The 22,513-nt window shown below is 37.1% G+C and overlaps 1 protein-coding gene across 2 annotated transcripts; it reads right to left on the bottom strand.

The window, feature by feature from the left end:
* Nucleotides 1–1,311: 1,311 nt before the first annotated feature.
* On the bottom strand, nt 1,312–8,660 carry LOC113074660 (lens fiber membrane intrinsic protein-like). Of its 2 annotated transcripts, none has more exons than XM_026247534.1 (5): nt 8,218–8,660; nt 2,927–3,118; nt 2,588–2,737; nt 2,113–2,247; nt 1,312–1,899 (listed from the first exon to the last, which is right to left on the bottom strand). In XM_026247534.1, exons 2-5 carry the CDS (start codon nt 3,099–3,101, stop codon nt 1,838–1,840), a joined length of 522 nt encoding a protein of 173 aa, XP_026103319.1. In that variant the 5' UTR covers nt 3,102–3,118; nt 8,218–8,660; the 3' UTR covers nt 1,312–1,837. The 2 variants fall into 2 exon arrangements, with proteins under 2 accessions (XP_026103319.1, XP_026103318.1); XM_026247533.1 differs by lacking the exon at nt 8,218–8,660 and adding an exon at nt 4,948–5,143.
* Between the last annotated feature and the right edge of the window lie 13,853 nt (nt 8,661–22,513).

Here is a 22,513-nt window from a genome sequence, read left to right as displayed (position 1 = left end):
ACACCAACTAAATCTTACAGATAGGAAATCTATGATAATCAATCTGCAAAAAAAAAAAAAAACATTGTTTACAATTTTACTATAACAATACCAAAATATATAAGGTTAGTTCTGTATTATTCATATTTTAACATAAAAATAAGTAGGTAGTAGTAGTAATCCTTCGTGAAAAATTAACAAAAGGAAAGCGATTAGCCTATTTAAACGTCCGTGTTTCTAATTTCTTGGTGTTTCACGTGTTCTTTATTTTTTATTTATGTATTTATTTATTTTTTATTATTATTTAGCCTATCGGTGAGGCAACATGAAGACTGTTTGGTATAATTTTTATTATTATTATTATTTCATGTGACGATACAGGGCAACAGGGCTTCGGTGAAATAGGATTTAATTGTAGATATTGAAATCTGCGAGGATACAAGTGTGCTTCAGTTTCTCAACTGATGGAGCGGTAATTTGTTGATATCGTGTTGTCATCACATCTGCAATCACGGGGGCTAATGGTAAAAGTGTTTCATTATTGGCAGAAGTCTTGCAGCAATGCAATTAGGTAATTAGGTTGGATGTTAGAGCGGAAGTAGTAATCCTCGACCGCAGGATTTCCATTTGATCAGATGGGCTAGAACAAATTAATTACTCAAGTCAAGTCAATTGGTCACGAAAATACAGTAATCTTGAAAATGTAAGACATGGCCTCATTAGTAGTGTTGGTGTATTCCAAGAAAACTGAAGACCGTCTAAATTACAAAACAGAGTTGCTCAGTTTTAATGAGTTTCTAGTCATTTAATAAGTATCTTTGTCACTCAATGCATGCAATTATCTTTTCAGATTTATTAGCTTAGTTATTTGTGAAGTATTTTATAGTCTATGCTACTCTACATCATGATGTTGCCTAGGCTACTTATAAAAATAAATCTAACACTATTTGAGTGGGGTTTATATTCAATAAATTATACGCGATCACTTCTAAAAAATTTTGACTCTAAAGTAAATCTCTCAGCGATGTTCATGTATGTTTTATTGAGACACAAATATCGATTAAGAAAACGATTTCGTGCATATTATACGAAAATTTGCTAAAGATTCTCCTGAATTGAACAAAACAGGCCTACCTGTTACATGACGTTTGTTTATTCAAGTATTTGATGTGATTTTGCAGCACTGTCATTATTAACTGGGGCACCTGCTAACGAATCATGGTAACAAGTTGCTTTTTATGGCAAAACGCTAAAGTAAATGTAGGCTACTAAAGGTGATGGAATCGCCTTTACTTGAGAAGTCGATAGAATCCACATCCAGAGGCAGTTAAGCAGCTTTTAATAGCCATTTAATCAAGTGAAATTGGGAGACAGCACGCCACTGCGTCACACCTAAGTGGTGCGTTTCTGTAAGAGGCTTGGCATTAGCTCGCGCTCCTCACACTGAGAGCAGACCAGTTTATTGTGTAATTCCATGCCATTACATATCTTAAAAATATAGTTTAATACACACATTCTATATGTCTGATAGCATCCATTTATTATTATTTTTTTTTATTGTAGAACCACTTTATTTTTTTTAGAAAGATAGAAAGAATGAATGAAGGACAGGGAAAAAAATGTATGAAGGCAAAACAAAGAGAAATAATCATTATTTTGAATGTTTTTTCATCTTATAATCAGATTCTCCACCAGTTGTTTTGTACAGTTTTTCATAATATAGACAGCAAGATTGTAAGTGTTCACACATTGCTATTCTATCTATGATTCTTCATTTAATATGTACTTGGTTCTTATTTTCATGAGATGTTTGATACTGAAGTGGCTTCCAATATTGATGATAATAAAGCCCAGTTTTCTAGTGAGGATTTGAGCTTCTGGGGCATTCATGCATCCGGTATGCACACATGTAGAAAATTCCTACATTGAAAAAAAAAAAAAAAAAAAAAATCAAATTAATAGATGAAGTCAAAAACAGGGTGGGTTTAGATTTTTTTAAATAACTTTTAAAGTAAAAAATACCTATGTCAGTTGATCATGCCTTATACACACCATTTAAAACTAATGTAGAAAATGCAAAAGAATAAAGTAGATCATTTAGGTGCATTTTTCAGACTGCAAAACTGTCATTACCTGAAAAGAAAGTGAGCACAACAGACACCCAGCCAATGATGTAAGACCAGGAGAACCTCCAGTTACCATAGCGTTTACCATAGTAATTTATTGTAACTCCAGTGTACACAGCCATGGCCAGAAACACAAAAAAGCCTTACAGAGAAAAAGGGAAAAAAAGCAGGATTTTTGTTTAAAAAAATAATAAAAAATATGTTTATTTCTAATGTATTATTAAATATGAACCTTTAATATAAGTATTAAATATAATTTCATATTTTTAATAATTTTTAACACTATTACAATTTCCATGTTCCATGAATTGCAGGTTAATAATAACAAAAGAAAACAATACAACAACATTTTTATTTCTCTATGATTACATGCAACAACTAGTTGTAAACACTTTGTAAAATATCATATTTTAAAAAGCATTAATATGACAAATTATCTAACATTTCAAGTTTATATTTAAGCAAAAAGAAAGGCAACTCACATGAAATGAAGAACAGAATGCCTGCAGCAAAGGTTTTATTAAACCTGTCAAAGGATGAGTAGTGGATGAAGGCCATAATACCGATGATGATGCCAAAGAAGCAGGCCAACAGAGACAAGATCATGAACGCTCGTGTAGCATCCCAGTATGCTGTACACACACACAAACACACACATGTCAGAAGGTCAAAGGTCATGTTATCACCAGCTCATTTCCACATACGTGAAATAAAATATAAAGATCTAGGGAACAACATCAACTTTAAAGCACACACACACACACACACACACACACAAATTTCTTCTTTAAATTTCTTGCCGCTCTGACTATAAATCTCACCAATGCTGTCAGTGTGTGTGAAGCATTTTCCGGGCATGCAGTATCTCCACAGCCCCTGATGCATGTAGTTGTTCGAATGACGGTACTGCATCCAGTAATCTGTTGCTGTGGAAACAATCAGGAGTATATTGCCCACTCCTGCACAAAACAGCCCTCCTCCCATGAAGCTGTACATTCTGCACCTCAGACAGACTAAAAACAAAAGCACACAGACATTTATGGGCACAAATACAATCAGACATATGGATACATGAATTAATGCACACACACATAAAGGTCAGGGTTGCATTAGCTTCGAGAGACCAGAGTAGACTCCTGCACTATTGAGACATGTAAGTGTCTGTAATTAAATTGTAATGAACACATTACTTCCTCTGAGTGAGCTGAGGGGTCAGAATCAGGAGGCTACTCTCTATCACTCTCTCATTCTTCTTTTCAGGTTAAGGCTAACAGAGCTATCAGATGAACTGGCCGGAATAGTTTGCAATTATGGTAAATAGGAAAATGCTTATTTAGAAAAAAGCATTGGTGCAGTATATCAAGTTTTCGAATTGATGTGCTTTAAATTCTGTTTGCTGGGGTGTGTTTGACTCATCGCCATTCAAATATTGACAAGAATTGTACATTTATGAATGTATGGATGTGGACATACACAGAAAGAGGTAAAAACTGTTTTTGATAACCATTCAGTAGAGGGCGCCATATAGTTCAACTTCTAATTGTAAAAAAAAGAAAAAAAAAAGGTGACTCATACTCTTAGAATATGTTCAGAAAGACTAAAGATAAATATTTATTAATTTATTTATATGATCACATTTCTCCGGTTCTCCAGCAATTGCACTGGTTTCCAGTAAAATATAGAGTTGATATCAAAATCTTGCTACTCACTTTTAAGGCACTTCATAATCTTGCACCACAATACCTTACTCAACTTTCTCCACGTTTAAACTCCTTCACATGCACTTAGATCTTCATCTTCAATTTCTCTTGTGGTACCTCGGATTCGACTTACTACTATGGGTGCCAGATCTTTTAGCTATGTTGCCCCCCACCTATAGAACTCTCTTCCCCTCGATGTTCGAAATAGCCAGTGCTTGTTGACTTTTAAAACGCGTCTTAAGACATATCTTTTTATACATGCTTTTTTATAACATGTTTTATTGAGACTTAAATGCACTTTATAGGTATATGCTGTTTGTTTGTTGTGTGTTTTGTCTTATGCAGTGACCTGTATATTGCCCAAGTTACCTTGGGCACCATGAAATAAAATGCATTATTATTATTATTATTTATAATTGAAATTAAACTTCATCATTAGTATAAAATAATAAAAAAATCATTACATAAAATGATGTGATTTTCTAAATGAGTGTAGAAATGTGTTCATGTAAAAAGGTTCTGACAGTCTGTTATAATAATTTATTAATAATATCATTTTTAAATGATTAAAATATTTGAAAAAATATAAATAAAGATATAAAAAGATAAAAAAATAAAGGTATATGTATTTTATATAAATATACAGTACAATTTAGTAGAATAGTGCATACAAATATGCCCCAATGTGATATGAAATAATTTTATATATTGATTATTGTTATTATTTTTTTTTTAAATAAGTGTTATAAAAATATGCATTTCATTGCAGTTTTGTGTTTCACGATTGAAGGAAATACCAGCAAACTTGACGGAAAATTTACTGGTCATTTAGTGTATTTAAAAAATATTTCCAACTCAATTTTTAATTTTCATCAACTAACAAGTTTTATTTTTGTATTTTTTTTTATTCTCATATTATAATATTTTGTTTTCCAAGCAGTTATCTTAGAGTTAACACTACATTATTGAGTTAAACCTGACAGATGTTCATGTAATCATTGTATTCTTGGAGGGTTTTCCAAATAAATACTGAAGAAAAGCAGAAAACAAACGAGAGCCAAACACAAAGAAATCAATCATCAAAGATCCACTGTTCCAACAAGCAATCTGATAAGCTAGCTATTAAAAGTAGCAACACTTACCTTTATCAAACCCCTAAATGAAGTCTTAATAAATACGCCAGGGCCCTATAATGGCTGTACAGGCAGCTTTCCAGCAGCTCTTAGCACTAGCGTTTAGCGGGTGAATAGAGAGAACGGGGGAAAGGCTAAGCGAAGCGCTGAAACAATAGAACAGCCGAAAACAAAGCCAATCAGCTAGAGCTAGTTTTGTGAATTAGGAATCTGCTGAAGAAACAGAACTATCTACAAATCCTGATGACTGGAGGCTTTCCATTGAGCGGACGCCGCAGGCCGGCCTTTAGTTAGGAAGAGGCCGAGCGGAAAATCTGGATTGCCGTTGGGCCTAGCATGGAACAATTCCATTTTCAAAACCAAATTTGAATTTTATTGTGTGTTTTCATGCTCTGCTAATATCTAGACATATGAAATCTGTTTCATATACATTTGCAACCTACCAATTCCAGGTACTACTAGAAGATCCCACATGATTTCCATTCAAAACTTTTTAAAACATCCACAGGGCAAATTTGAGGAGTTATTCTATCTAAATAAAGTGATCACACAAGACAAATAGAAAATGTAATGAACACGCTTGTTCCATCAGCTGATATAAAACCAACTGTTAAATGAATACATGTACATGTTCGCTTCAAAATAATCAGGTATTATAAATTAAATAAATAACCGATACCAATAACCAAACCATTATTCATCCAGCCATTTGCTGTATGGGCCTTTCGCAGATTTACGCAATATGTATGCTAAAACACCTCCGATTTCCTCTACATTTGAGTCAAACTTACAACCGCCCTATTGAGAACTAGCTTAGCTTTGCTTTCCCTCGCCCTTATGTGTGTTAGAGTTGTTTTCTCCTCCAGAAGGGCTCCTCTCCCATCTCCCGCACATGGTCCCGAAGATGAAAGGACCACAGTGGATCCATTACCTGCATTAGAGCAAGTTGCTCGGACCAATTGGCGACTACAAAATGCAACAGGAAAGGGTTTTTTTCAAAGATGTGAGTGCCGTACTTACGTCTAACTTCATTTTTATAGACCACCGCCTATTTTGTTCCGTTTCAACTGAGGCAGCAGAGGGGCATTTGATATCATTCGGGGCTCTCAAAGTGGACAATACGTCTCAGTGAGAGTGAAGCATTTCTTTCTCAAATGCAGCTGGCTTTTCAGAACATGAATTTGTTATGACACGTGTATTAAAGCAAACATTAATGATAACAAATGTCTAGCTACTCTGCGGATGCACGGAAATAAAGAATAATCCTAACAGACCTTCAAAGGATTCTCACTACCTTTGAGGGACAGTTATATGCAGTTGCATGACAGATGAAAAAAAAAAATGCAATGCCACTAATGCTAGCCTAGTTCTATCAGATTGTGTGGATTTATTTTCAGTTCTGTCTTTATTGTAGAAAACAGCATATATAGACATAGACTGCATATAAGTATAGCATAAATAGACAGACAAATGCACCAACAGACAGTTAAAGAACTGATGGACTGTATAGATAGATAGATAGATAGATAGATAGATAGATAGAACTACTTCGGTTAGGTCAAAAGGATATTGAAATCATTTGTGTTTCCAGTGTCTCTCTTTCAGCAGCTTGCCCTTTCATAATGGTAAAAAAAACACAAACCAGTGTTCAGCCCTGACCCCTCCAACATAATGCACACTGCCTGAGAAAGTCTATGAATCCTTTAAGCTGCCAGGCGCATCCTCCTAAATGCCTAAATCAACTCTTTAGAATTTCATTTCGCAGCCTTCGGTTGGCTAATTTGTATGGCAAGTGCTTTCAACATTTTCCCGGCATTTAAGCGGCTGCCTTAATCAAAAGAGCATGCAGACGATTCTCCCTCCCATCCCTGCTCCACAGCACTGAGTATGGAATAAAACCCTTCCACTTAACCACTTAGATGAATATATCAAGAAACTAATTTGTCATTTTAATTGCATGATTTGAAGAGACGCTGCCTCACTTCGCCTCTTCCATTTCGCTCGACTTTCAATGCGAACGCACATTAGATTGATCTATGAAAGACAGCAGAAATCACAACATTTATGTCTTTTCATTTTGCCGTAATTAGATAATTGAAATTCCTGTCACTGTCACTGCACTTTTGCAAAACACAAACAGCACGCAGACCCTAGGAAGATGGCCCTGCCTTTTCTTTCTTTACTTTTTTTTTTTTTGCTCTGTGTCCTCCTCTTTGTTTTTTTTCAAGTTACTTTTCCCCTCCGTTGTTTTGATTTTTTTTTCTTTTCACCAGAGCCAATCACTCACTCCATCTCCTGAAGCCAGAAATAGCACAGTGCATGTCCATTTTGTTGAGATTTACCGTCCCCATTAAGTGATTGCTAGCTGAAATGACAGGGCACCTTTCTCTTGATACACTCCGAAAAACCCGGCTGGCTCACATTAAGGACACATTACTCGAGCCCATTTTCATCCAGCTGCAAGGATATCCATTAAGGTGCCTCACAACCCTAATTTTTTTCCATTTTCTCTCTCACTAAACTTGACTTCACATATTATTCCCTGCTCTGTTTTGTCATTTACTGAGACAAATTATATCAGGGCGAGGCTATCTCTCTCAGTGTTTTCCCTCCCGACAGAGCAATTTGCCGTGACCGATTCTGAAGTGTCAAAATGGACACATCATTAGACCTAACTAAGACTGATGGATGGATCTCCTCAGAAGTTCTCCGGAGTCTGACAAGGTTTTTTTAGCTCTGGAGAGAGGCAAAGTGTTATGAAATCATCTCGTAATGGACATCTCAGGAGTTCATGTAGTCCTGATGAACCAATTAGGTCGACACCTTTCAAAAAATGTATACACACACACACCTGTGTCAATCTGTTGTCTCCGAATAAGATAATATTTAAAAGCTTAGTATTATTGTTATAATAATGATACTCTATCACAAACCTGCAGGCGTCATTTTTAGAAATATATTACAAGGCCTTTTACTTGCTAAAAATGTGAAAATTATCAAAGGCATGTAGTAAATTGTGTACAACAGGTTTTCTTTCATCAAAGTTTTGATCATTTTGATAATTTAGCGGCCTTAGAAACGTATGAGTAGGATTGATATATGCATATACCTATAAACGACAATATATCTTCGACTGCTTCCTGTGCAACTGTTTAGAGACAAATCAAATAAAGGGCATTTGACTTCACACCGAAAAAACAACAAAACAGATGCTTTCAAACATTCAAACGCACAAACAAATGCAAAAGATCCAACGCGGGCGTTTGGCAACACAATCACCTTAAGAGCCGGCTCTGCTCTGAGCACGCTCCCCGTCGCGTTGACATTCTCATTGCACTTTACCCATTAATTCTGCCATTGTTGTTTCTGAGGTCTCATGGGGTCCTACAAGCGACTCAATAAGCAGTGCTTAACCAGCCTCCTATGTCCATTCAGCTTCAGTTAACCCAGACACAGAGTACAGTCAACAAACCCAAGCCACGTCCCTGCTCCCGGTCAAAAGACTCCATCACCCTGTAATTGTACAAGTCGATCCCAAATAAGCAAATCAAAGCTCGACCTCATTCAGCGCCTCACTTTGCATCACAAGGATGAGCGCCTGACATCGACTCCCGTTGAGGGAGACATGTTGCTAATTCAGTTCTCACTGGTCATTTGATCCCCCTAAGTATGCAAAAAGAAAAAGGGTCTTGGGTCTCATCTGCCGGTGTAGAGCTGCCGGTGTAGAGCGCCACGGAGGTTCAGAGGTGACTCAGCTCTTACAGAATCACACTGGAAGCCCTTTCAGCTGGCACCATGCAAAGACCAGTGACCTTTCTTTCAGCTAACGCCCAATGCCACGCAGAGTCATTGCTTTAAAAGTACTCCCTTGCTGAGAAAAGGAATAATGCATGGCACAGGTTCTCATAAAAACGTTACAACTAATAAAGCATTCAAACATTTATGGATAGAATCATGGCATATCAATAATATATATTTTTTTTTTCAGTGCATTGATTTTTTTTTTTTTTTTTCTGAATGGATTGGCTCTTGGTGAGAAATACACAATTCTACACTTCCCTAAATTTGGGCATAATGTGAAGCAAAAACCATGTCCAAACTGCAATAGGTTACTGTTGTAAACTACAACAACCTTCTACAAAAACAAACACGCTCCAGCTGGCTCTGTGAGTAAAGAGTGCTGCGGAATGGCATTTTTGTATGTCAAAACGCAGAAACAAGTTAGCATTTGGCACTTTCAGTTTCGTCATACTGAAGTCAATGGGTTCTTGGTCAAATGGCTGAAATGAGGTCTGTGATAACATAAGGTCAAGATATCTTAACATTTTATTTTTCATTATAAAATACCTCCGTAATATGCTTCATGGGAAGTCATGGCCTATAGTGGTTAGAGAGTATGGCTCCTAACCCTAGGGTTGTGGGTTTGAATCTTGGGCCGGCAATACCACGACTTAGGTGCACCGAATCCCCAACTGCTCCCCGGTCGACACATCATAAATGGCCGCCCACTGCTCTGGGTGTGTGTTCACTGCTGTGTGTGTGTGTGTTCACTGCTGTGTGTGTGCACTTTGGATGGGTTAAATACAGAGCACAAATTATGAGTATGGGACACTTAGCTGTATGTCATGTCACTTTCACTCATTGAAGTAAAATGATGTATTTTTCACCGGGTGATGCTAGCTTCTGGGTTGGCCAACAATAATATACTGAAGCATTACCGCCTGTGGCCCAGCAAACCCTACCCAAAGTGAGCACTCTCTGAGTTAATTCAGACCGCTGTGATCTCATTTGTCCTCCACTCCCACTTTTGTGTAGGTCAGAAAGGAGGGGTGTTCACGGGTCAGCAGATACATTCCGGTGAAAAGCTTGAGCCAGGGGGACCCTCTTTTTCTCTGTCTGTATATGACCATGTTGTGCTCAACACCTTAGACCTCCACATTTAGCCTGTCTGAGCCACACACTGGCAAAATCACACAAGGGCAATGGAAAAGTGCCATGGGACATGAAGGCTTGCTTAGCAGCTTCCTATTTAGACCCGAGGCAGATGAATAGATATCACTGCTCAAGCAGGCCTTTTACCAGTTTGTTGTTAGTCATATTAGCTGTGTCTAATTTTGGAGGCTGTGTCCCCCACAGGTCATGTTTGTAGGCTGCATACATCACTGAGGTGGTCTCATTTAGGAAAAGCAATGGTATAAAATTGACTCATATTCCTTGTTTGGTGCAAAACACTGTAATTTCTTTCTTACTCTTCAATCTAATGGTTACTTTTCTTAAATGAGACCACTTCGATGACGTATGTGGCTGACAAATGGAACCTCCAGAGGATGCAGGCTCTGAAATGAAGGTTGAAGCTCCAGATAAATCCTGTAATTTTATTGTTTTGCTATTATGGGTGACATATTACCACAGTAGAGGGATTTTGTCAAATCAGAAAATCATTTGAGCTTCTTGTCATTTTAATTTAATCCACTAGAAAGCAACAAGACAAAACAAGATCTCTTATGAAACAGAGTAATGCATCTTTTTATAAGGAGAAAAATCTGATACAATCTGATTGCTTTGACACCATCTGTATTGCATAAAGTGCTATATAAATAAAGGTTGTGACTTGACTCGTCATTCTTATATGTCTAAACCAACCGTTTATTTGTATAAAGTAAAAAGAAAAGCAACTAAAGGCGCATTTACAGTTTGTAAATGTGTGTCCTCCATGCTCTCCAGCTTTCCACCACTCCATATGAGAGAATTAAAATAATAACAAACAAAAATAAAAAATAAATTCACTTACGAATTGCCTAACACAGTTGATGACTAACTTATTCTCCATTTGTAAGCGTCACCTACTGTTAGCAGCTAATTAAGAGCCCATTTTTCCACTAATCTACAACCCAAGTCTCTTTCTGCTACAGCACAAATGTGCCACTTTACCACGAGTCTGGGCAAGCAGACGTTAATTAGCCTGTCCATAGAGCAATCTCTCATCAGCCCCCACACCCCCACAATCCTCTGAGTCACATGGGCCGCACTTCCTTATTACACACCTATTGACTCTCAGTTCAATAGAGGACAAAAATCTTCTTAATGGACTCTGAAAGAGGAGTCATTTACAAATGATGACTGCATTATTAAATTGAAGTGCCTACATGGAAGTTTAAATGTAAGTGGAAGTGCATTTTAACCTGTCATTTGGAGATGCTATTCAGCCCATTCACGCCAGGGTCATACAGGCACCACTGCTAATAAACCCACAGGGGAACAAAAGTAACCCTGTTATTTGGCTTGATTGCAAATTGACAGAAAATACAAAGAATCCTCAGTCATTAATCCTTAGTAATATATATATATATATATATATATATATATATATATATATATATATATATATATATATATATATATATATATATAGCAACAGCAAAAGTAGCTTTTAAGTAAGTCGAGCTACAGTTAAGCTATTTTTTAATTGCAAAACATCCAGTGTTTTCAATAAGTCCTTAGCTATGTTTCTTTGTAGAATATATAATATGCATATATTTCACTTTCGCATATCTAAACCTTATAAAGTGTTATTTTCGACAAACACAATTTACTACAAATTATGATTTGGCGATTAAAGCATTTAAAAATCGACAGGGAGGCCAACGCTGGCAGTGGTAAATGCACGAGGGTGGAAGTTTCTTGCAGCCCTATTGAGCTACTCAGCACGGCTTTAAAGGCAGATAATGAAGAAATGGAAAATGGAGCACAAATTGACCCTTTCACAGCGTGCTCCAAACATTTGTATGGGTACCTGCGGAGGCCATCCCACTTCCCATCAATAAAATAATTTAAGAACACATTATACTCCTTTAAAAGGTCCCATTTGTCTGACCAGGTGATTTTTAAAAGAGCCTTCGGATTAGAGACACCCTGCCTCAGGTACTTTTAAATCAGAACACAATCAATATGACTTAGCCAAAGCTTTGTTTAAATGAATATTGTAAAAGAAATGCAGGTGATTTTGCTAGAATTTTCCCTCTTTTGAATTTCAAGTCAATGGAAGAAAGTGTGGCAATAGATTTTTATTCATGCATTATGATGAAAGTCGCCCTTTTCTTTTCTTTTTTTATGGGAACGTCTTGTAATTTCTTATAATTGAAAATACATTCGAAAAATACACAACAGAAAGAGGCCAAACATATGAGCATTTCTTGTCTTGATCTTGCCTTACGAGACAAACTCCATCTCTAATCTAAGCATGATATTTCTTTTGATTTCTTTTTTTGCAAATTCTGGATTGTATGAACTGAAAAAGGCTCCCAAATGAAAGATAAATGGACATCAATAGCCTATTTTTCATTCCGGATGTGATTCTGACAGGTGGTAGGGTTTGGAAGTGTGTATTCGAGCGCGTGTGAGCGGATGTGTGAGTGTGTATGTCCAGAGCCGGGCTCTGGGCTGTGCTACGCACTAGTGATTTGGCATGTTAGTGAGTGTGTTGTGCCTAATCAGACAGAGGGGCCACCGTAATGGAGAGAATACAAGTGGAATCACAGAAACACACACAGCGACGGGGCGACAGTAATACAACTAATTCCTCCTCTGTCTCAGCTGCGGCGCAGAACAAAATGGGGTCAAGAAAAGGTGCAGGCAGCTTCAAATGAACAGCTGTTCTCTGCTAACTGTGTGGAGCGGCAAGATGGTGGCATACCAAAGCACCGCCATCAGCCCCTCCCTCTCGCATCAATGCAAAAGTATGTATGTTCAAATAAGGCCAGGACCTCAGCATATCTCTCTTATTCTATACTTAATCATTTCTGACGCCTGCCCATCATCACCAGGTATCTGAGTGTCTGGAAACACTCAATATAGGCAGACAATGATATGCAGTCAGATTGCTTTTGGTTGCCCATGTTGTTTGGTTGGGAGGGGGATTATATCAGCAATTGCCTATTACATCGCTCATTGTAGGCAAATAAGGAACTGGCCAGTGCATAGGAGAATCTTGGAATGGAAATACGATATCTAAGTCCTAGCAATCATAAGACAGACAGAGTTCAATGGAGTAACGAAACTGTGAGATTTGTGAGATTCAAAAGAACAATGATGTCCATGCCATGCCCGTTTGAGGCATATGAGGGTTTGTGTTCATGAAATTGCTCCGTACAAGTATTCTGATATTTTGTATTGATTTTGTAGTTATGGTACATAGAGGCAGCAGAGAAAAAAGGAATGGGCTTATTTATTTATTTAATTTAAATGATACTTTGACCTTGAGATGACCTTAAATGACCTTTTTAAACAGCAAACTACTTATAGTTTTATTGCCTCATTTCATTATTATTATTATTTTTTTAATTCTGTGAAGCATAAACAGTACATAAAACCATCCGTGGTCAGATTTCTATACTTTATACCATCTGCTTAAAAATACGAAGACAAACAATTTTATATTATATTAGACATTATTACAATTATATATATATATATATATGTGTGTGTGTGTGTGTGTAATTAAAACACTTAAACACTTAAATATTTAACAGAATAAGCGTATGTGTGTGCCTATATATATATATATATATAATATGTTGTTAAATATAAAAAATATGAAAAACATTTAATTAAATATATATGTGATAATAAATAATAAGATATTTATTATTTAAATATTTAAAGGCTCACACACATACATATGTAACATTAAATATATATTTTAGATATTTAAAAAGGAACATACATAATGAAAAGGTATTTACATAATAACTTTATAAATAATATGTGTAATAATAAATAAATGTATATATTAAATACATTTAAAAACGACCTCAGTATATATATGAGTATATATATATACACTGTATATATGTAACTGTATTTATGTAAAATAACTATAAACATAAATATAAATATGCACACATACAGTATTTGTGTACAAACAAGGCTGGATCGACAGAAAAGCAACCATTACTGCATTTAAAGTGTATGTGTGTGTCTGAGCACACAGTTTGCACTGGCACCATATTTGCCTTCAAATACAAGAAACAGAAATCTTACATTTAATTTCTCCAATTTCATGTGTTGGTGAATCTGAGCACAGAGCTCCTGCACATATAATTTGTCAATAGTTTATAGATTTTCCATAATGTACAGCAAACTTGACCCTTTCTCTTGGCAAATCAATTAGGCGCAGTCAGCCACTTAACGCGGAGGCTCTCTCATGTATATCTCCAGTTTTTAGAGTGGAGTTCCATGCAAATATAATGTAAGACAGGGATGTATTAAGCCCTCCCCATCAGTCGCAATAATGGATTAAAATCCGCAGTCGCGCCGCAGTTTGCCAGTCAATGTTCTTTATTTTCAGCATCAACCCAATTTCATCTTCTTCTGCTGCCTTTGGAAGCAGTCGATTTGCCGTCAATTGCCATCTCAGGCAGCCGCATTAATGCGCGCCCACAAAAGGATGACACACCGCATTATCACCTCACTTGCTTTCAAATTAGAGTGGACCGCTGCCTCGGCGCAGCTTGTGACTGGTTAACACTATCAGCTATTTGTTGTGATTGGCCCTAATTCGCGGTGTCTAAAGATTTCATCAGGCATTTGATGAGTGAAATAAACCACTGCCCACAGGGAAATTGCTCTGATTAATAGAATTAGACATTGGAGGGGAATCAATACGAGAGAGGCAGTCAACTTGGGGACGGGCCGAGCTGCCCATCATTTCGCCTGCCGTTGGCTCGGGCTGCCCAGCACATGACACTTTCCCATTAACAGGCTCTGTGTGAGACTCAAGAAAGCGGGGATTAGCAGTCGGCTGATGCTAAGGAAAGCGCCAATCTGTTCGGATAAATGGCCGGACCATATGGGTCCCGTTGGACCTGGATTACTTCAATGGCCTCCATGTGATTCTTCTTTGTGGAAAGTACAAGAGCGATAGCAAACTATACTCTTCATGTGTCTTTTCATTTTAAGGAGCGGCCTGTTCCTCCTCCCCACACTTTTAAGCACTTAAGTGCACTCAGAGGGGCATCGCCTCCTCCACTGCACCTCTGCCCCCAACGGCACCGCTTCCACTGCCTTTGTGTCCGATCCTACTCCTTTACATTAAGAGCTTCTTTCGGCTGGTGACTTGCGTGAACCTCTTCTTCCATACGATTCAGCCATTACTGCAGGGCTATCAGGAACATCTAGTGTCCTTGTGAGAGGGGGATAGAAATAAACCTAGGCCCACTCTCTATGGACGCTCATAATGCCTCTATTCAGTCTTTAATTCTCTTCCCATCTGCTTTCCCCAGATGCCTGTTGCCGAGATCGAACAGCTCATAAAAATGTAAATGAATTCTATTAGTTTTAGGCTAAGTGGTTGTTTGTAAATATAAGTCTATTTGGCATCAGTGCTGTCACTTTGAAAGTGTGAGCGCATTGTGAGGGATGTTATTTTGTAGTCCTCTGGGTGCCCTGATCAAAAAACCGATCGAACTCAAATAACTCTCAAATAATTCTCCCAAGAACAGCTAGCTATAGTATAGAAACCTGACTGATAACAGAAGGATATAGATGAGTTTTCAAAGTCTTATTCAGATAAACATAATTAGTTAAAATAATTACTTTCACCTGCAGTTCTGAACAAAAATGACAAAATAACTTCTTATATCAATCATATTCATAGTAAACATGATTTTTGTTAGAACACCTGCAGTACTAACAAAATTAGTGCCCTCTGGTGACAAGAAATGATAGTCATTTTAAAAAAAGCATCTACTGTTGCTGTATTATCATGGCAGTAGTCACATTTTGTTATTATGGCAATTTAAAATAAAGGTTTCTATTTTCATTTAATGTAATTTATTCCTGTGAAGCAAAACATAATTTTCATATATATATATATATATATATATATATATATATATATATATATATATATATATATATATATATATATATATATATATATATATGTGTGTGTATGTATTTATTGTTTTTTTTTTGTGGAAACTGTTGATACATTTTTTTGTTGCTGTTGAATAACGCAATTTAACTCAAATTTGTTCAACTTAATATAATTGTGTGGTGCTAATTTTCTTACTATCTAGCATCAATAATTTCTTAAATATCTAGGTCAGTTAAATTTTAGGAGACTTCTATCATTAATTATAAAACATTGGTTTAGTACAGATACGTTTTGCACTCGTGACTTGGAGCTATTTTGCTAATTTGGGTGAAAACATTCTAGAGGTTTCTGTGACATTCTGTAATATTCTAGTTCTTTCTGGAACATTCCAGAACATTGTGGGACAACAATATTATTTTTTACAATAATACACATATTAATAAATACATTTAGAATAGAAACCAGTGTCCAAATTCTTCCACTACTCCTACAAGAGCTGGTTTTATGATCTTTGTTTCTACATTTCTTAGTTACTAAACGTCTGTACAATTCCTTTAGCATATTTATAGTGTGTTGAGGATTTGTACATTTGTGTAGAATGTCATCTAGTTATAAAACATTAAGTTTGAGGTGAGTGTTTGAAGACACTGGCCTCTAGTGGTTATAAAATGAAGTGTTATTTTATGGTCAAGCCTCATTTCAATCAAATTTATTTTTTGAATGTTGCATACATTATAGGCAGTGTTGATGTTTTCTAGACTGTCAGATCAACTTAACAAGGGCTTATTAAAAGTCTCATTAAAAATGCCAATACCTTGAATCAGTGTCATGAGGCTTATAATAATTAGTTCATTAGGTGATGGACCAAAGGCGTTCAGATAGACTGTTTGTTTTATGTGTATCCGTCCTAGACATACAGGCTCCTGGAAATTTAGACCTCTCACCCCTAAACCATTCCCTCTGCATCTCCCTCTAAATGAAGCTACAGCACCTTTCGTCCCATATCCAAATTATACATTGGCTTCTAGTTGAATCAGCCGTGTCCACTCTGCTAATCTGAAATTAATGGGTAAAATCTGCAAGGGACAGAGAGCTGCATTGTGAGATAAAACAGCAGGTGCTTTGGAGTAACGCTCAGGGAAGAAAAACGAGTATGAATTAATCACTAAAGATTTGTTCCTCTCGCTTTTATCTTCAGTAGATCTGGAGCCGTGCGGTCTAATAGTCTTAACAGCACACACTCACACACACTGGAAATGAATCTAATGAGATGAGTAGAGAGGAAGCTGAGCTGCTTAGCTTTTGGCCTGTGATTATATGAGATGATTGAAGAATATGACCCTGTTCTTGCTGTAATGTTATCCAGTAACTCCACCAAACTGTCAGTAAAACAGATATATACTTAGATATTTTCCATTGAATGATGAGGAAGCTTTTCTCACTACCAGTTCAGTGATAAATATCCAGGACTGGTACAATCTGGGAATTACTGAGGATTTTTTTTTTTTTTTTTGAAGGGTATTATTACCAGCATCCCTGAGGGGAGTCTTTGTGTTAGTTGAGGAGCCAGTTTTGGCAATGCAACATCGTCGAGAAGCATGATAGCTCTGCCACCTCTTCGCTCGTTCTTCCCTTTTCTCTTTGTTGCTTTCTCCCGCTTGCTCTCTGAGCAAAAGGCCCCCTGCTGCTGGAGAGAGATGGTCTCAGCATGATATCCCCCTAGCAAAAACTTTCAAGCCGCCTCTCTCTCTCTCTCCACACACAAACACACATCACTAAATGGTCTGACAGGAGTGTTGCACACACTGTGAGCTGTGGCACCTCTTGTCTCGTCCACTTAGCCTTGTGATTGCTCTGTGTTCCGTTAGAAAATCATTTAACTACCTGGCCAATAACATTCAATAACGCCAGACACCAAAACTCTGCTCTAGACAGTTTTATGGGTAGCCTTGGGACAGTTGGACTACCTCGAATTATGTAAGTGTCTCAGAGTAGCTGACAAATAGCAAGGACAAGTATTCTTATTCTGCAGTTTGCCACGGATGTGTAAAATTCAGAATTGAAGTATCTATCTATCTATCTGTCTATCTGTCTGTCTGTCTGTCTATCTATAAACTTAATTTAAATCAAGCCAACATTCAGAGATTTCCCTGAAAACCTTTCCAAATTGAAAATGTCTTTGCTTATGCATGTAATCATGGTTCCCTGAGAGGGAATGAGACACTGCATCCCCTATGGGACACTTTGGGGAATGCCATCAGCACGACCGGTATCTGAAACACGTAATACGCCAAATCATTGGCCTGCACAATACATGAGAACTCAACCCAAGGAACCTGTTTATGTGGACTGAACAGAGGAGCAAGGAAGACTGCTTAAATATCCACATACTCTTTTGAGGGACATCTCACCCCACCTTGGCAGCTAGTCAATGTGAAATGTCCTCAGACATTTCAACAAAATATACTTGAGGTAGCCCAACCTGAGAAGCTACTAAAGCAAGGGACCCTATTTAAAACCCAAAACCACTGGTGATGGGCATCTTGCTACAATCTTCATAAAAAGCGAGAGCCATCAAAGGAAACTTTTTCTTTCAGGAATCGAAGCACACAGTGTAGGAGCTCAACTGTCATCCCTCGAACCAATAACTGTAAATGCATAAAGCCACGCATTTAACTGCCTCAAGAGCTGAGTGTGCCTAATTCAAGCATCACTATGATCCCGCGATCCCGGACATGCTCGTGTGAACACGGACTACTATCCCTTGGGAGAGAACCGAAAGAAAGGAACTCCTGAAAGGGAAAGCAATTCCCATCAGATTCCTTCCATACCCTGCCTACAATCCCCATGATCGGTCTGCCTAGCCGCCATAGTTGGTAGGAGCTCAGTTCTCATTCCTCAAAAGAGAATCAAGCATATGAGGCATTTGTCAGCTCGATCTCATCACACAGCGTGCATTTAGCTCTCCTGAGACCCAAGCACACTGTTCAAACACTAGATTTCCTCAACAATCAGGAGAGAACAGAAACTGCCTGTTTGACTCCCTCGAGAGGCGAACTTGCTAATGCAAATGCATCATGCATGTCGCACTAACTGAAACGTTTTGCAGAGTGTTTCCTACACTTAATTATACTCATACAAATATGAAGTACAGTGTTTTTTTTTCTCAAAGCAGCACTACAAAAAGTGAAGTTTTAAATAGGAAAAATATAGAAACTCTTTGGTCATTGTTGAGCAAGATGCTAACGGTTTAATCAGATTCAATGATTTATGCTAAGCTAAGATAAAAGTGCTACCAGAACCGGAGATCGGATCAATGGATTTGAAAGCGGTAAAACTCAACTGTTGGACTCTAGGGGAGTTTTATTATTTAAAAAGTGGAGAGTTCCTTTAATACCTTAAGTTTATTAGAGTATCCAATATAATACTTTTACTTAAATGATAGTTCAGCCAAAAATGAAAATTCTGTAATCATTTACTCATTCTTATGTTGTTCCAGGTTTGGAATTTTCATTTTTGGGTGAACCATCCCTTTAGCTAAGGTTTTATTAAACATGACTAGTATTTTTTCCCCAATGTGGTATTAGTAGTTAATAAAAGTAGTTTACTAAAGTAAATGTGCCAGCGCTGGACAAGTTTTTAAAGGTTTTGGCTAGGGGTGTGCAAAATGATGATTTTTGAACAATAAAAATGTCTCCACGATCTGCTTTTGAAGAAATATCGTAGTATTGTGCTACAGCACACATTCTATCAGCTGCAGTTCTGGTGCCTCCGTCATATACTGTACATCGCATGCATTCACAGCAGTGTTAACTCAGCATTAGAGTTACTCTCTCATTATTTGCATGTGCTTTCAAAATGTTTCATTCGCACGCTGGTCTCACCTGTGCTTTTTCTGAGCATTGCATACACCAAAGCACGCGTGTGCTAAAGCCTGTCAAACAGCGCCTGATTACTGAACTAAGTTATATTTTGCGCTAATACAGTCAAAACACACAAGGTTTACATGTAGACTCAGTTGGTTATGTCTAAAATGTCCTTTAATATTTATAAAACAGCACAAAAAAAGAGATAAATCACTCTTGACTGAAGAAATTTAAATGCAGAGCACAAAATCTGATTATGGATCACCATACTTGGCTGTACGTCACTTCATTTTTCTCTCCTCTGTCTCTCTCTGGAGTTTGATGTCTTCTCTGAGCAGCTCCACCAGCTTCCACTCACTCCCTCACCTGTCCCAGGACATTTGCGATCCTAAGGCAGAGCAAATAAAACCATGCCTGTTAACAACAACAGCACAATGAATTTCAGAAAAAATCTGTCTACTTACTTGCTTACTTTGCATTTTTACGTCTTTCCCCAGCAGGCTCATTTTCTCCGGAATAGTACTAAAACAAGACATAATAGAAACACTTATAAAACATATAAAGACAGGTTTGCAATCTTAACATTATAATATATGACACAGCAGGATATACATAAAAAATACTGAAGTGAACTACAAAAACACAACAAAGGAAAAGACTATTGCCTTAAATAGTGTTTGTCTTATTGTTTGTGGACTTTTAACGTGTGCGCTAGGTTTTTGAGTAAATGAAAACACAATACTTACATTGCAGTGTGAATTCCCCCACAGAATTCTCACCCGCAGTGTTCTTTGAATATTAACATCGTTGTCATCTGCACGCAAGTGATTCTGGGATATGGTAGGTGCGAAGTGTACAACAGATATACACTTCATACACTTCATTTTCCTGGAAAACGGAGGTCGCTTTTGACGTGACTTTCAAATTACATCAGCCTTCATTGCGCCGTCGTGACATCGGCCTTGGAAAGTGGTCTTCGGAGGGTCCATCCTTAATTGGGACAGCTTACGTCATTACGCAATCACACTTCAAACGTGCACTTCGGAGTCCGCACACTTCAGTTTGGGATACAGCTATAAAATAGAGTTTATTAGTAAAGCTGCAATGCCTCATAGAAAACGTACAAAACCCCTAGTTGAACAGAAACCAGTGTAGTTCAGTTTTTATTTCACATCTAATATACTTGAATACTGTCTGGTTTTAGATGACTTTGAATCTTTCTGATTATAGCAATATTTAATTAAGTGAAATTTTCTTAAGATTTTAAGTAGAAACTACACAAATTATAAAGAGGAAACAATACTATTCACTATATCTACTGTATATCTATATGTCCTTCACATGCCATTCCACAAAAAAAAAGTCAATGGGAGTTGGGAGTCAATGGCTATCGTCAACTGCTTATTCTTAAAAAATATATTATTTTGTTATAAAAAATGGAAAGAAACTCATGCAGGTTTGGAACAACTTGAGGATGAGTAAATGATGACAGTTTTCATTTTTGGGTGAACTATCCCTTTAAGGTGCTAAAGAAAGCAGATTGTGAGTCATACAATCCAAACATCTGACATTCATCCAAACTGAGATACCTGACTAGGTTATCCAATCAATATACAACTGTGAATAGTAATTTCTTTTTCCTATTTTCCAATCCAGTTTCTTTAAACATATAGGACGATGATCAAAGATGTGCTGAGCTGCCAATTGCCAATATAATATACGCACCAACCATCTGCACCTGCACTTGTGGCTGTGATTCATTTACATGACCACCAGGGGACAGCCTAGTGCCACGTTTACCTATAAAGTCTAAAATATTACTGAACAACATCTCCCACGCACTAAAATATAGTAGTATAGTAAATCACATAAATAGTGATGAGGAACAGAACTATATAGGAAGACCATAAATATATAAAAAATATACTGTATATCATTATGCAACCATGCACAAGGTCTTTTTTATGATTCTAATATATTATCCCCCCGCCCAGTGACTTGATTTAAATCTATCTATCCATCCATCTGTCTGTCCGTCCGTCCATCCATGCATCTATTTTAATAATTACGTATAATATATATATATATATATATATATATATATATATATTTTTTTTTTTTTTTTACAAGAGGCAACCAAGCACTTTAATTTATGGGTACTCTGAGCAATCAGGTCAAGGGTTGCCATGCTAGCATTCTGTTTTCAATATTAATATTGGTTTGCATACAAAGCCAGTTATAATATGTCAGATTTACAGTATGTGCTCAGATTTAATTCACTTGCCCTTTTGCAATGACTCACTCACCAGCATACGATGAATTCTTGAAGCTCATTTTGTTTTGAATATTGAACTCTATTTTGCCTCTAAAAGGTCATTCGTAATATCTTAATAAAGCAGCCCATTTTGACAGCAAAATATAATCACCTTCCATTTCTCTCAAGCAAATGACTGTACCATCCCATTCATTCTGAATCCTGAATCTCAGTTTGAATCACCCTCTCTCTATCTTTCAGGATTTATGTGGACATTGATATACGGCCTCTATTACACAGCCCCGGCTGATTATCATGGCAAAGTTCGGTGCAAATACATGTCAGATATGTTGCCTCATCCAAACTTTCTTGTGGAATCATTTACCATGAAAATGATTAATACCATATAAGCCTCCCGAGAGCACAAGCACAGTACCCATCAACTTGTCTAACAGGAATTAAACATTAATCAAAATTCAGAACACCTCCTTGTAATACAGAGATGAGCCTCTGTGATGGAACAGTCTCTGCGGTAGGGGAAGTTTAATATATGCATGACTGTATTACTATACTTTACTT

This window comes from Carassius auratus, unplaced genomic scaffold, assembly GCF_003368295.1.
Source record: "Carassius auratus strain Wakin unplaced genomic scaffold, ASM336829v1 scaf_tig00015289, whole genome shotgun sequence".
Lineage (NCBI taxonomy): Eukaryota > Metazoa > Chordata > Actinopteri > Cypriniformes > Cyprinidae > Carassius > Carassius auratus.
Note: the sequence above shows the minus strand (reverse complement) of the source record. Positions and strands in the feature narration are given on the sequence as shown.

Coding starts and splice junctions, on each gene's coding strand:
- LOC113074660 (XM_026247534.1), bottom strand. CDS start 3,101: ATGTACAGCTTCATGGGAGGAGGGCTGTTTTGTGCAGGAGTGGGCAAT. Junction 2,248..2,587: donor CATTCTGTTCTTCATTTCAT/GTGAGTTGCCTT, acceptor TTTCTCTGTAAG/GCTTTTTTGTGTTTCTGGCC. Junction 1,900..2,112: donor TGTGCTCACTTTCTTTTCAG/GTAATGACAGTT, acceptor TTTTCAATGTAG/GAATTTTCTACATGTGTGCA.